Source organism: Oreochromis niloticus, linkage group LG5, assembly GCF_001858045.2.
Source record: "Oreochromis niloticus isolate F11D_XX linkage group LG5, O_niloticus_UMD_NMBU, whole genome shotgun sequence".
In the NCBI taxonomy this organism is placed as follows: Eukaryota; Metazoa; Chordata; class Actinopteri; order Cichliformes; family Cichlidae; genus Oreochromis; species Oreochromis niloticus.
This window is the reverse complement of record NC_031970.2, coordinates 1675254-1691101: the sequence shown is the minus strand read 5'-3', so window position 1 is coordinate 1691101 and position 15848 is coordinate 1675254. Positions and strand designations below refer to the sequence as shown.

The window sequence follows — 15848 nt, the reverse complement described above, 5'->3', positions numbered from 1 at the left end:
GAGAGGAGGCGGGCTGGTCACATGATACTCAGCCAGGATCCATTACTGCTAATTAGCAGCTTAAGCTAATCTACAGCTAGCTGCTACTGCTCGAATGTTCTCGACTGTTCGTCCTGACAAATATGGCCTCTGGAGGCTTTGACAGGATGGGGCCCAGTCCTCCTGACCCTGACAGACCGGATCATCCTCTGGTGACTTTTCCAGGATTTGAAGGGACATTTTTCTGCTTTCAGCCACTTGAAACCTTTTCAGGCCAGCAGGAAGTCTCTGTAGTGTTTAAAATGTCATGTGACATCTGTGCAGCTGACATTCAGACATCAGGTTTGTGCTGAAGTGACCTCACATCAGTTTTACCTGCTCTCCCAGACACAGCCTCATCTGTTCAGCATGGTCATGAGCTGGGTCTGGATCGGTCACCGGACCGGTTTGTTGGGTTTATCAGTTTAAATCCGTTTCATTTAAACTGATCCAAATCACAACATCTGTCACCTGCGCACGCTTCTGCTGCTGCTGTGAGTATGTGGAGGAGTTTCTGTGACGTCAGATTAAATCAGATGAAATACTTTGATGATTAAACACAGAAACATGGTTTCATGTCTAACCCTGTTTTTAACCGCTGCGTCCGCCTGACAGAGCGCCGCGCTCCTCTGCAAAACTGAGAGCTGTGACGGCTGCGTGGAGTCGGCGCCTGAATACCAAACGCCAAATGTTTAATTCATTTGTTGAGTAAAATGTGGAGCTGCGGCAGATCTCCTCCTCCTCCTCCTCCTCCGCTCGCTCGCTCGCTCCACGGCAGCAGCTGAATGTGAGATGAGGCGTCGAGGCCGAAGCTTCAGACTCCTGCTGGCTCGCCTTCATCTTTATCCTCGTCTTCATGAAGCCCATAGGGAACGACAAACACGACTGCTGAAGACCTCCGACAAAGTAAAACTACTCGAATACACTGAAGTATTTATGTCTGTTAAAGGAAATAAAATCACAGTCATTAAAAAAGTCAAAATTAAGGAAAAAATATATTTTCATAAAAATCAAAACAAAGTTTCAAAAAATGAAGGAAAAAAATGAATAAAGAAAAAAGTTTAAAAAATCCAAAGTTTACTGTAAGTCAAAATCAGTAACAATTTATTCTTAACACTCTGAGATAAAAGTGAAGAAAAAAGTTTCACATCTGAGAAAAAAAAATAAAAAATGTCAAAGAATATTTTTAAAAGTATTAGAAAAAAAATTATTGGGAAAATGTTAAAAAGAAATTGAGAAAAAGTCAAAAATTTGTGAAAATTCGCTCTAACATTCGTGCTCAGTCATAGACGAGCGACGTCTGTGACCCTGAGATCACACAGCCTCAGGAATGAGCCTCACCTGTGTGTCAGCTGTCAATCACAAAGCTCCAAAGGTGAGCCTAAGCTCCACTACGGCGTCTCCGAGCTGCACAAAGCCAGCTCCCTTTATTTCTGCCCGAGTCGCCGCACCCTGGATTTTAACGCTTCCTGGAATCCAGATATTCTAAACTCGTGATAATATAACCTTCACAGCGTCGCTCGTAAACAGGCAGTCAAACAAATTCTTTAAGCCTGAGAATAAACTCCGCCCACACATGGACACGTGGAAGTAGCCGTGATGAATACAGCAGGTGTCATCCTTCACCTGTCGTTCCTCGTTGCGACCGGTCTGTAGTTCCATGTTTGGCTCCATCCGTCGCCCTCTGGGATTTTCTGTGTGCAGGACTCACCTGAAGTGTTCCAGCATGAAACAGTGAAAGCTCACACACGCTGCTCTTCAGCTACCTTCATGTTTGATTTAACAGTTTTTAATAAAAATATGGAGCACAAATAAAACTGAGCTCAGGAGTCTTCTTTGAAGTGCACGCCTGTGTGCGAGCAGCTGGACTCGACTTCATGGCGTGGCTTCGTGTTTTCCAGGATTCTCCTGTAATCTCTGAGCAATGAAGGAAATATGTTAGTGCACGCCGCGCCAGCCTCCGTCTCGGCTTTTTCTTCTGGTGAGTTCCATCAGGTACGACTCGGCCACAGGTTAATGTCACGCTCTGAGATAATCAGGAGATGTCTGCTCTTAAAGATCAGAGGTGAAATGATTCACGGTGGTTTTACCGTCGATGGTCACAGCTGACATCACATCTTTGTCTCGGCTCATTCAGTCTCATGAACCAACCAATAGGAGCGCCCGATGTCCGCTCTCTGTCTTCTTCTTTTGTGCTGGTTTTTGAGCAGAGAGCTGCTTCTGTATGAAAGATGGGCGTAACCACTGTGATGTCATACACTCGAGACTGTATTGAGTGTATGACATCACTCTCATCACCATTTTGATTCTTGAAGCCAGACGGGTTGACCAAGCAGTGGATACACCTGTAAGCCCACAGGATTCTGATTGGCTGGTGATTTCTCAGTCACTAACCAATGAGCATGCAACGCTCCGTTCTGAGGGAGACGATGACAAAATGTTTCATTCAGCATGTCTTTATCCTGTCTATCCTCACCCCAACCAATCACAGCAGATGGCCCCGCCCCTCCCTGAGCCTGGTTCTGCTGGAGGTTTCTTCCTGTTAAAAGGGAGTTTTTCCTTCCCACTGTCGCCAAAGTGCTTGTTCATAGGGGGTCACCTGCTTGTATTACTGTAGGGTCTACCTTACAATATAAAGCACCTTGAGGTGACTGTTGTTGTGATTTGGTGCTGTGTAAATAAAACTGAATTGAATTGAATTGAGTATGACCTGAAACCACCTGAGCCTACAAACAGGAAGTCTCCCAAAAACTTCTACAGGACCAGAAAGCTTTGTCAATTGCAGGTATCGCCCCCTGGTGGCTATCAAAGAAAATGCAGGTGTGAGTCACTGAATGCATCATCCTGAGACTGTAACTAACATCAGACTCAGACAAACTACTGAAGGGAATGTAAATATATTTTCATTGTTTAATGTTAAATTATTGCCAGTGTGGTGAATGTGTCACATTTTATCTTCCAAAGCTGTTAAAGCAACATTTAAGTGGAGTTTTATGCTCATTATTAATGACTGCTGGTGATTTATGATGATTTATTTACCTCTGAGATCACATCAGTACTGAACACCTGTATCTGTATCTCGTCTCAGCTGATAAAATGCTTCTAATGAGCGACTGTCATTTGTTTCATGGTTCGCTGTGTTTGGTTCGCTCTGCTATTCGGTGGCTCAGGTGAGCTGAAACCTGTACTTATTTACCATTTCCATATCAGTCGGAACAAACGTGAGATCAGAAGCTTTCCTGTCGGCGTGGCGAGGAGAAGAAGAGCTGCGGCTGAGCGTTTCTCTGTCAGTGACATTTATTGAAGGCAGCCTGCAGCTCTCACACTGTTAAGGCGACTGTGTGCGGAGATGTCGGCGGTTTCGTGAAATGTCAGGAGAGCAGAGTCCTCCTTCTTCTTCTGCACTTTCGTCCTCTCAGACTTTAACCTTTAGGACGAGCTCGGGGCCAAACCTCTAATAACGCTGTTTCTGAAAGGTTAAAGCCATTGCAGATAAAACGGATAAATTATACTTTTTAAGGCTGCTGCAGTTCAGGAAGCTGATGACTCCAAGTTAATTGTGCCCTTTGTTTTGTCTGCTCAGGTGGAATCTGTATCGCTCAGTCCCTGAAGATCCCTCACGACCACAAATCCTCCGACTTTGATAAAATCATCCGCCAGCTGCTGGACACTCGGTACGCCAGGGCGGTCATCCTGTTCGCCTCCGATGAAGACATCAGGTAATAATCCTGCCGAGGTACAAAAGTTAAATACGTGACCTGAATCATCGTCTTCACCTCAGCGAGAATGAGAGGAAACTTCAGGACTGATGTGTTAGTGCCAGCAAACACAATACTACGTTTTTCATTTGCTATATTTAATGTATTCAGATGGATTTTTATTGGATGCTCAGCACATCAGGACCTCGCAGTCATGCCGGCACCCTCCATCCACTGAGAGGAAGTAAAAATGTTTGGGATAATGAGCACGACCCTAAGGGAGGAGATCCTGGAGATGACCCGGGACACGCTGGAGAGGTTACGTCTCTCGGCCGGTTTGGAAACGCCTCGGTGCTCCTGGATGAGCTGGCGGGAGATTAGACGTGAGCCACGTTCATGAGTACTCTGCCAGGTTAAAGCAGATAAAATATTCACGTTAACATCAGGCTGAGGAAAACTCGACATCAATCAGACACTCTGGAAAAGTTTTCCGTGGCGCTGATCGGTGTCTGCAGACTTCTGTTCCCCTGCGTCTCCACAGTCCTTCTTCACTCACTCTCCACCTCTGACTCAGCGTCTCCGTTAATCAGTCCAAAGCTCAGACGGAGCTCGAAGTCTTCAGCAGCAGCCTTTAGGAAAGCCTGAACTAAACAGATGACGTCTTGTAGATGCAGCGGGTTGGTGGATAATGACAGGTTAGGCTCTTTAGTGACCGCGTTGGTCCAGGACATAAACCTCTGCAGGTAAAGTGATGTGGAAACTAAAGTGTGGGTGGGGTCTGTGACGCTGGCTGTGACTGCTTTCTCACACAGGGGCATCCTGAACGCCAGTAAGCGAGCGGACCAAGTGGGTCATTTCCTGTGGATCGGCTCCGACAGCTGGGGCGCCAAAAACAGTCCCATCCAGCACCTGGAGGACGCCGCGGTGGGAGCCATCACCATCCTGCCGAAGAGGGCCACCATCAGCGGTAAGTCCCTCGCCGCTTATGGTTTCACGTTGCTCGTCTCTATGAGAATATGTGAGTGTAAAGTTTATCAGCTGGCTGCTACATGAAGGAAATGAGAACTTGGTTTGTCTGTCCTCGGCGCTCGCTCTTATCTCCGAAACAGACTTTTTTCCCTCCACGTCTTCCTGAATAAGCAGAACTTCTGAAAACTCAATCATGTCGGGAACGCTCGCCGTCTCGCATTTCTGGGTTTGCAGTCACACCAGATTGGTCAGGACTCTTTTGATGATGATTATTTCGTCGTCATTATTCTGCTTCCATCAGCGCTGCAGAAAGCCAATATCTCACCGGGCACGGAGGGCTTTTACTAAAGGAGACCTTTCTCTGCTCTTCTTACTTCCTGTCAGACGAATAAAGGTTCACTGTGGCCTTAAACTCTTTGAAAACGTTCTCTGTAATGATTTTAAAGACGTGACCATAAACGTATTATCGTATATTAAAGGTGCAGAGCTGCAGCAGAGTCCAAACACACTCATGCTTTTGACTTTTTATGCACGCCGATAAAATATGAAACTGTTCAGCTGTTTTTTATAGAAAGTTTCAAATGTGTTGTGTTGGCATAAAAATGATTTCACTTCCTGTATTTCCTCTGATGTCACAGTGATGATCTTTAAGCCTACTAAAGTCGCCGTCTGCAGCAGTCGGCTGAGGCTGACTGTAGTTACTCTGGCAGACTTTGAATTGTTTTATTCTGTCAGTTTGAGACGCTAATAAAAAGTATCAGGTTTGAAAAAAGATCCCGTTTGTGTGCAGATGAAACGCTGCTGCTGTGCACGGACACGCCGTTCACAGTGTGAGTGGGACAGTTAACCTTAAAAACCTTATTCAAGGACACTGTTTGCCTTTGCTGTGCACATAATGATTAATTAAAGCTGAAAAAAACCTTTTAAGCAAACAGTTTGTTTGAGTCAGTAATTAGTGTCAGAGTTAAAACTAAAACATGTTTGTGTTTCTGTGACTCCGGGGTCACTGCAGCCTCACACTGAACAGACAGGAAAGCAAAGCTAACTTATTTTGAAAATCCCGACCTCTTCCTTTGTGCCAGAGTGTTTTTCTGAACTCTCTTCAGAGGTGTGACACGCAGAGAAGCGCCGCCGTCGTAACGACGCTGAAACCGCAGATCAGAGGAAACGTAACGAGAGCACGGCCGACCTCCTCATCGGTGCTGATGGCAGCGTTTAGATTACAGCGCGCGTCGTAACTACAGACGACGGCGAACGTGGCTGTCGTGTCAAACAAAGATGGTGACGGGGATATACGGCGGCGGTTTGTTGTGCCACTTCAACGCTCTGACTTCAAATAAAGTCTGAGCTCTTTGTTCTTTTGTTCTCGCAGCACTAATACTTCTGTCAGGAGGCGAACGGAAGCAGCCGCAGCAGCGTTTCTGTTTCTGCGCGCGTAACATCGCTCTGACCTTTTTTCTGCTGCCAAACTCGGGCTGTCACCTCGGATCTGACAGGAGCTGCTGCGCTCATAAACTCTGCGCTCTGATGACTGATTTATGGAAATGGGGGTTTTCTGAGCATAAAGGCACTCGCAGAGAGCACTGCAGCGTAACGAGGGGCGGGGTGAGTCAGGTTTAAGGGCATCAGACCCATTACACCAGAGGGCACGCCGCGAGGAGCAGGAAGAGACTCGTGATGGGGAGAAATTTGCTTTATGATGAGAGTCACAGGCAGATTAACCTTCTGCACAAACCTCATCAGCTGCTGCCTGTGAAGTGTGCTCTGAGAGCAGGGTTTACATCACCCGCTGATCCTGTTTGGACTGAGCTCTGAGGATGACTCAGCGTCACCAATAATACTTAAACCTCCGGAGATTATGACTCTCAAAGTCTCAGAGCTGGACTCATTGTTATTCTGCCACTCCAAACGGAGGCATGCAGGCCAGCGTGCATGGATGGATGGTGACGTGTTTACCCTCCCCGGGTTATCTGGGGCTCCATCAGTGTCGGTCCTTTTATAAGGGCTCACGCTGGCAGACAGTAAGTCGGGCAGTAAGGTCCCGGCGGGGCGTGGCAGGTGCAGAGCTGACCTCCTCGCTGATACTGTTCAGAACAGGACTTCTCTGAGCAGCCAGGCCGCACAGGGCGCACGCTTCACTGACCTCTTGTCTTTGTTTTTTGCGGATGATGCGATCCTGGTTTCATTGAGCGCTGACCTCCAACTCATAGCTGGCTCGCAGCTGAGTGCGAATCGGCTGAGGCGGCGGCTCTCGGCTGGAAAAGGCTGGTTTCTGGGTCAGCGACGAGTTTCTGCCTCAAGTGGAAGAGTTCACGTGTCTGAGGGTCGGGAACAGACGGACTGTTGGTCTTCTGATCCCACCTGCACACTGGTGAGCGTCGACTTACTGATCTGCACGCCTACCCTCACCTGTGGCCCGTGAATAATGCCTCAGTGTGAGGAGCGCTGTCACTCAGGGGGAGTTTAGAGTAGATGCTGCTCCTCTGCATTGAAGGAGATGGCTGGGGCATCTCCTGCCGGGAGGAGGCCCCAGGGAGAGATGATATCTCTGTAAGATGCAGGAGGTGCTGAGGAGAGGGAGGTCTGGGCGTCTCAGTTGGACGTGCTGATGCTGCTTCAGGTCCAGCTGCACAGACGTGTAGATCACGCCGACCGTCTGTCCTCATCTCTTCACCCAGTGAACAGCCGGGCTGATCGCTGAGGCTCATCCAGGTGGAACAAACACGGATCCCCGCCGTCTGTGAGCGACTGAAACATTTAAGAAACGCCGTGTTTGTTCCTGTTTCTGTGCTCTGAAAGGTTACGTCTGCATGATTTTAATGCAGGCCTCTGTCCGACTTATAGACTTGTCCAGACAAATGTGTGCAGTGACAGGAGCCGTCCTCATTTATGCAGACATCGCTTTGCTGCGCACGCTCTCCCTCTGCGGCCTTCCCTGTCACACCGGCTGATATCGCATACATGTTAAAGACACGGAGGCTGATTATGAATAAATCAAAACCTCGTTTCAAATCTGCGGCGAAGTCGGTGTTTCGGATCCCGGACAGAGGAGGTCAGTTTCGCTTTGATTTATTGTCTTTTCAAGTCTGAGAAAATAAATCCAGCTTCTATTTTCATGTAAATCGTGGCGCTGCGTGCCTGAACGCAGCCCTGCTTACTGTGCCCGATAATTGCTGAGACTGAACCCAAGAGAGGAAGCGAGACAGAGGGGGGGATGTGGAGAAGAAAAGGTTTTGGGGAAAACACGTCGGGAACAAAGGGGAAGCAGAAGAAGAAGAGAAAGTTGAAGATGAGGTAGAATTAAGCTGCAGGCTGTGAAGTTTCCCCCCGACAGAAGATGCCTGCTGAGTCTGCAATCTCCAGCCGGGATGAATCCACTTCCCAAACTCAATTACAGCTTCTAATCCACAAATCTGAGCCTTTTAATGTCACACTTGTGGGAAACTGGCAAAGCGCCGAGTCTGTTCACCAAAAACCTGCAGGTGACACATTCAGTGTTTCCCACCTGAACAGGTAAAGTTCAGTTCTTCTTGCTGTGGGCTGTTTGCCACCAGACACTTGGATGTCTGGATCTCAGCAGTGAGACGGAGTCACGGACAGGAAATGGAGGCTTCAGGAAGTCACTGAACCGAGGAGACATGAAAGCAGCCTTCAGGGTCCACCAGAGTCCGCTCAGTTTTGTCCGAAGGATTTCTGAGTGTGCACCCACGGGACAGAAAGTGGACTCTCACAGTTGGGTGAAGTCACGTTGCTCATAACCTGGAAACTCCTCAGATCTGAACCTGAATCTGTGGCCCGTCCTGCTCCACACTCTGAACGTCACCTTTGTGCGTTTCCCTAGTTCGCTCAGCTGTGCTGTCATGTCTTCCTTTGTCCTTAAGTTCACTGCTCAGTCTGAGTTTAGTTTCACGTTGTCGTCATCGTTCAGTCTGATGATGAAACACTTAATCGTGCACATAAGTCACTGATATCGATCTGAAGCTTTAGCTTCGTGGTTTTGGTTCATCGACAGTGATGGAGAGCGTGACCGAGGCGGGCAGCAGCGAACAACTTTTAGCTGAAATGTGAGGACCAATCATCACGTCGGGCTTGGCGGCGCAGTCAATCACGTCCTCGATAACACACCTTCAGAGGGACGGTCGTTGAGGTAACAGAGACGAGAGGGACAGAGATTTCTTGAATTGTGAGTTAAATGTCTTTAACTCAAATCACTTACTCTCATTTAATGTAATGAAATCTAAATTGTGGAAGGCGGAGCTGCGACATGTTATTGTATGAACAAATGGAGGCCTGAGGTCCTTTGTTTAATTGTTGGGTATGAATTCTTTTATTGTTTGAATTTGCATTGACGATGCGGCGAGCTCGCGCTGATGGGAAAACGATGCACAGCATCCTTCGTTACAAAGCGCAAATCCTTCAAAGGTGTGAGTGGTGGTGAAGCAGCTCTGTGCAGTCCAGGAGACAGAAGTCTAACTGCAGGAGAGGAAATGAAGCAGAGAGGAGCCTCCCTCCGCCTCCTCCACCCGCCCACTGCGCTCCAGCTCCAGCCTCTTTGTTTGAAGCCCTGAGCTGCCGGCTCCAGCGTGCCCATGTGTGCGCCGGAGATAGGAGGATGCGGATTTTAATCTGACTCCATGTTTAAAACATGATCAGCATCTGCCAGGATGGATGTCCTCCCTCACACCGCCAAACGCAGGAAATAACTGCGAGCGCAGCGTCACACAAATTCGGCTTGTGATGGATGTCGGCGCAGCCGTGAAGCCGAGAAAAATGAACTGTGGCTCTATACGACTCCATTCACGCCAGTTTCCATCAGCAGAGAGTCAGACGGGTCACGTTAGGAACGAAGCTTCGTGCTCTCACTTCCTGTTACACCTGAACTCTTCCATTTACTTTTATTCACTTCCAGAGTTATAGTTTCATCATTCTGCCTTCAATCTTGCATTACTCTGCGCATCACTGTCGTCCGCTGTTAGTTTGCTGTTTTACTGGTCAAAGAACAAAGAGGCCTTGATATTTATTCAGAGGCAAGACGACGTGCATCCAGACAGAGGCAGGTGTAATATTTGATAAATCAATAATACAAAAATGAAGTAACTAACACAGAACGCTACAGTGAAGTAAAAGAGCTCTGCCGATGCACTTTACAACAGATTTTAGGATGATAGTCTCAGAAAGTGTCATCATGGCTGATCTACTGATGTTGTAGAAACCTCGTACGTGCTTTTTACATTTAGTGTTCAGAGACGGCGATCTCGGCTTATTTTAGAGACTTCAGAGATACCTGGGACACCTCATGATTAGAGGTCCTAATCAGATGCCTGAAACACCTTGATGTGGAGGAGCAGCAGCTCTTCTCTGAGCACCTCTCGAATGACTGAACGCCTCGCCCCTCTCTAAAGAGAGGCCAGCCTAAAAATGCAGCAGAACTGAAAACCCGACCTGACAAGAACTCTTCTGTTCCCACAGAAATAACACATGTGCATGCTAAAAGTTATTAGATTTAATATTAAGTGATGTAAGTGCATCAGTTTCCTGACTCCACTGCATGCTGTTCAGATTAAGCAGGAACTATAATGTGAGAGGGTTGAACCCAGGACAGCACAGCCTGACTCTGCAGGGCCCGGTCCCACTGCAGGCCCGAGTCTGTGGCTGCGCTGCCTCCGTGTCTGTTCCCTGGACTCCTCTAACTCAGCGGGATGCTCTCTGGCAGCCCGTCACAGACGATTCCTTTGGCTTTGCTCGCAGACGAAACACTAATCTGACAAACGGCAAAGAGATGGGAGGAGGAGACGTTTAGCCGCTGACACTGATCAGGCTAAGCATCCTTTCTCCTGCTTCACACCAACGTTCGTCTCCAGTCTCTCAGACTGCCTCCGCCCACACCACCCGCCTGCTGCATTTAGAGAAAATATCCACCTTTTGAATGAAATGAAATATCACATTATTATCTCTGTTGCATATGGATATTCAAGTGTTAAGACATGCTGGTTATTGCAAATGCTCGTCTGGATGCTGCTCATCATGATTTCATCCCACCAACACTGAAATGAAAGTCAGTTCAGCTGCTGCTTTATTTTACTGGATCTGATGGGAAACACTGGAGCAGCGGTCAAGCTTAAAGTGATGTGGAATGGCAGCTTCCCACCGAGGATGTGGAAACCAGGCCGTGTTTCGCAGTCAGGCTGTAATTGTCCCAAAACACAAATCCACCTGCTTCATGGAGGATTTGGTGGATGGAGCCTCTTGTTTTTGAAAGCAGCTCCACTGACGCCTGCAGTCAGTCTCGTCTGTGCCTCGCCCTGCCCTGCCCTCCACCTCTCACGCGTTCCTTTCACATTAAGGATTAGTCTTATCTTAAATAAGGGCATTAAACTACTTTTCCAATTGTTTTTGCCACTCAAGGCTCGGCTAAGTAAGGGCGCTAATTGTCATTTCTCTGTTGCCCCGGCAGCAGTTCTGGCTGCGACTCAAGCCGCTGGCACCCTGTTTTAATTTTGGCCATTAGAGCTGGAGCTTGGCTGCAGAGGGAGCTGTGACCCCACGTGGCCTCGGCTTGTTTGTCTTCTTTGTGCTTTCTGGATGATTCTGTGCGCTAACAGCACACTTGTTGTTGTTCGTGTGAGATTGCAGAAAGCTCAGAGCGGAAGACCGAGCCCAGAGAAGAAATGCACGCTGCTGCAGGCATGCGCATCAGCACCGAGCCTCTGTGTAGCACCAAATACTACAAATACCACACGCTGACGTCGTTTAACGCGTACCACAGACACACAAACACAAAGATCAAATGTTTCAGCTGAGAGGCTTTTGGATTTTGTGAGCTGACAGCGAGCCCGGAGGACACAGTGTCAGAATCCCAGCCTCTGATTGGTCAGCGAGCTCAGGCTCAGAGGCGGCGGGGTTTGAACTTCCTGTTCTGTGTGTTTTTCTGAATATGGATTTATGGATTTTTACTTCTCTCCGTCTGCATCCCTTTATCGTCTCGAAGTTTGTTCCCTCTGGCTTCACTTCCTGTTTTATTGTGAAGTTTAGAGCTTTATGTGATTGGTTTTCTCTGGTTTTCCTTCTTGCCGTGTTATTTTGCTGCCCTCAGCAGCGTCTGACAGGCGCCATTAACTGCTGTGTTTGTAGTTATTGTCTTCATCGTTTGGGGGTTTGGTTTCCCAGCGTCCCGTCTTTCCTCCTGAAGCTCTTTGTTAGATCCTGTTGGGAACTTGTTGATGGATCCTGACACGTGTCTAATTCCACCACAGGACCTGGTTTCCTTGCAGCGTCGTGGCTCCGCTGCAGAGACTTTCTGATGTTTTTCTTTCTTCATGCGTCAGGTTTTTGTTCTCTTTTCAGGCTTTGATCCAAACTCCAAACTCGGTGTATTTGAGGTTAAAAGCAAATTATTTCAAATGTCACTTTTACTTTATTATGAAGTCAGTGTTAGTCTGTATTGGTTTCTGCTTCGCTCTCATGTCCCTGTTTTATTTTGAAGGTTACTTCCTGTGTGGAGTCCTGTTTGTGTTCGTCCTCTCTTCCTCTTTGATCGACTTCACCTTAGCTTTGGTGCCACCTTTGTCTTCCTGTGTGTCTCATCATTATCACAGAGAATCAGCCCTCGTTTATTTTTACCACCTGATCAGCTTCTTTAGTTTCACTCTGAACTTTTCCCCATAAAGACGACGTTTCGTGACCTCCCTGTACCCAGTGAAGTTCCTCAGTATGTAACAAAGACGTGGTTTGATGACGTTACGATAGTTTCTGGGTTTTTTGACCAGGTGTCCACAGACTGCCTGCCTGGAATATGACAGAAGCCTCTCAGTTCAGACCTCCTGGTTGGATGTCGAGGGTTAAAGCGTTCCCGTCTTTGCTCGCAGCGTGTTCGTCAGACTGAAGGTCCAAACAGGTGCTGACTGTTCACATACTTATTCCATCATGCTTCTGATCCAGGTGACACAACTCTGACCCACAAACACAAAAATGTGTAAAAATGTCAAATCCTCTCGCTCGAACTTCTAAACATGGAAACTGGATGAATTTAGTTCCTGCATGTTTGACGTCTGTGTTTATGTTCAAAATAAAATGGGAGAAGATGCTAAAACGCCCCCGACCGACAGATATTTTCATGTTAAAGCTGCCGCCTCCTCCTAACAGCGGCAGCTAGTCATACCTGCACTTTGTGCAAATCCCCCTATACAGAATCACACGGCGCATTAGTCACGTGCCCTGCAGCACCAAACACAAACCCACCTGCAGAGCCCCCTGAGAGCAGCGCGGGGTCTTTGATTCCCAACCATCATCCTCACACGAGCTGAACGATGGACGCTGCTCCGCTCCGAGCTCACCTGTGTTTCCAAGAAAATCCTGCACAAAAAATACACGCTCGGAAAATTTTCGTAAACTGGTGTCGGCATCCATCGATGTGTGAGGAAGACGAGGCAGCTGGACGGGTTAAAGAGGAAGGGCAGCAGAAAACACAGACTGCAGTTTAAAGTTTACACACGGCGAGTGCGTAACGTTCAAATATTCATGAAACTGATCAAAATGACCACAGACTGTAGATAAAAAATGGCAGGAACCACCCTGATGTCATTGGTGGATTTTGGAGCCTGCTGACTAAGTAACATCCAGAATACAAAGATGAAGCTGCACGCGTCCATGGTCAGAGATCAGCAGCAGGCTCCGTCTCCTGGAGTGACACCGTCTGAGCCGCACACACACACTAATGGCTGCCTCGTGTGTGTCTACCTGTGAGAGAACAGGTGTGACACACCAAAGTGTTCAGGCCGACGGGGGCGGGGTGCTGCTGGTTTTTGTGCCTCGTGGCAGGTGAGAGCACTGAAGGAGGAGTCAGAGGTCAGAGCTTTCTAATGTAAACATGAAGCAGCACTGAAACACCAAAGCTGCAGTTCCTCTAATGTCCACTTGGGGCTCCAGAAGTCTCACCTGACTCACCTTTTAGGTGTGCTGCAGGTTTTGGAGCTCGGTTTTTCAGGCCCAAGGGGTTTGCTGCTGTTTTACCTGCACAGGTGCCTTTAGCCTGAACGTGACTGCAGCTCAGTCGTACCAGTAGAAGAGACCCGGGTCGGGTCACGAACGCCTGCGTGTCTGCTGCAGGCTGCTTCTGACGCAGCTTCACATCGTTTGATAAAATTATCCAAAAAGTCCAAAACTCAGGAAAGAAAGGCTGACCTGGAGCGGTTTACCGAGTGCACGGGACAAATGAGCTCCTGCAGTTTCTCATACATTTAAATGAGCTTCAGCCGGACCCCTGTGTGCAGCAGCGCCCCCTGGTGTGTGGAGACCACCGCCTGCAGCATGTTTACAGGCTGCTCATTAACTCGCTCTCAGGCCCGTGTTGGAGAACTGCTGAGCAAACTGCTGTTAAAATATGGCATAAATGTGCATGTGTTAGCTGCTCGCTGCACTCCTCATCCTCCTGCTGTTCTTTTCGGTTTCCAGAAACAAACTCCCAGAAAACATCTGCCCGACCTGCCGAGCGCACGAGGCAGACATGGTGAGGGAGTCTGAGTCTAATGATGCGTTTGAGGGAGCATTTATCTGATTTTTCCTTTGTGTCACAAGCGCCGTGTCAGCGTCTCTGTTACAGCGACGTGTGTTTGAGGGTCTGATGTGCTGCTTTGTTTCCACGTCAAAAACAAAATGAGCCATAAAAAAGGAAAAAGCAGCGTGACTCAGTCACGCCGTCTGACCCCAGAGTCTCGTCTAGCAGCGGCTGACACGCTGGCGGCTGTAAATCAGGGGGGTGACGCGTCACGTGGTCGGACACGGCGTGCATCGAGCTGTCAGTGAGATCTGTGACCCAGAAAATCTGAACAACAACAAACTCCAGAGAGCTGAAGCGTCTCCCCGTGTGTCCTACACCGCGGTGCTGCTGTCAGACTGACGGACTGAAGCAGACCGAAAATCAGACGGATTCTCAGGCAGCTTCTGTTAAAGCCACCACCACCCCAACACCACCACCACCACCACCCCAACACCAGAGCCGGCGGAAAACTGAAATCAGCAGAACTTTTATCTGTTTTTTAAGGTTCATTTCACATTTTAAAATGAGTCAGGTTTAAACACGGTCACGTTCAGATGTGGTCATGTGAACAGCTTCTTCCTGTCTCACAGGAAGCTGGGTGGACGTGTCGAAACAGTCGATGTGTGAACAGAAACCTGAGCTGTGTGGCACTTTAATAAAACACTGTGTGTGTGTGTGTGTGTGTGTGTGTGTGTGTGTGTGTGTGTGTGTGTGTGTGTGAGACACCCCAACACAAACTCTGAGCCGCCATTTTCTGCCCCATAAAGTCGACTACGTCCCGTCAGGGATTCGTATAAATGAAGCTGGAACATCGAGGATCCATCCAGATACGATTATTGTTGAATCTCCACATTTTTCTGACGCTGCTCTAACGCTCCTCTCCAACGAGCGGCTGCACGGATATCTCTAATTCACTTTTCTCTCCAGCTGTGAGGAGGTGCTGCAGGAGGAGTCTCTCCTCTCACCGTTACAGTAAATCAGGCCTCCAGCATCTCCTCATTTCCTGTTTTGCTTCTCGGTTTCTTATTTGAAGCACGAACTTCTGAATCCTTTCTGTTTACATTCATTATTCATCGTTTCAACAATGGAGAAGCAGACTTCTTGAAATAGACGGCAGCGGCACAGCTGTCCCTCTGCAGCTCGCAGAGACTCCGAGCGCCTGTCAGTCAAATACCCTGAGAGTCGCCATCACGGCTGTCCTACTTTGAGCTTCCAGGCTCAAAGCTTCCTCCATCCGTCACAGTGCGCAGACGCAGCACCGAGACTTCAAGTGATTTCACTGACTGATGCTGGACGCCGCAGAGAGCGCGTCCACATCCAGGCCCACGGGAGAAAAAGTCACTTTGCTGGACGCTCTGTGCAGGCACGCTCATGTTCGGCGACCCCTAGTGGCCAAAAATATGAACCCAAAACGTACAACAGATCCCAGAGAGCCGAGCTCCGAGCTCCTGGCTCAGGTGCGTTTACCTTCGTTATCTGCCAAAAGAGTCACATGATGTGTGTGAAACCATGAACATACTGCTACAGTATGGGGCAGTCGGGGGTTAGAGTGACGCAGCAGTGGAGAGCAGTGGTTCCCAAACTTTTTTTGCTAGCCCCCCCTTTGTCTTACCTCCAGCAGGATCTAA

General features: G+C 48.3%; 1 protein-coding gene across 1 annotated transcript in view; it reads left to right on the top strand.

The window, feature by feature from the left end:
- The window catches only part of grm7 (glutamate metabotropic receptor 7), a 165660-nt gene that overhangs the window by 94036 nt on the left and 55776 nt on the right, over positions 1-15848 (top strand). Inside the window, 2 exon segments of the mRNA XM_005462578.4 lie at positions 3602-3737; positions 4529-4683. Coding sequence (XP_005462635.2) covers positions 3602-3737; positions 4529-4683 — 291 coding nt within the window.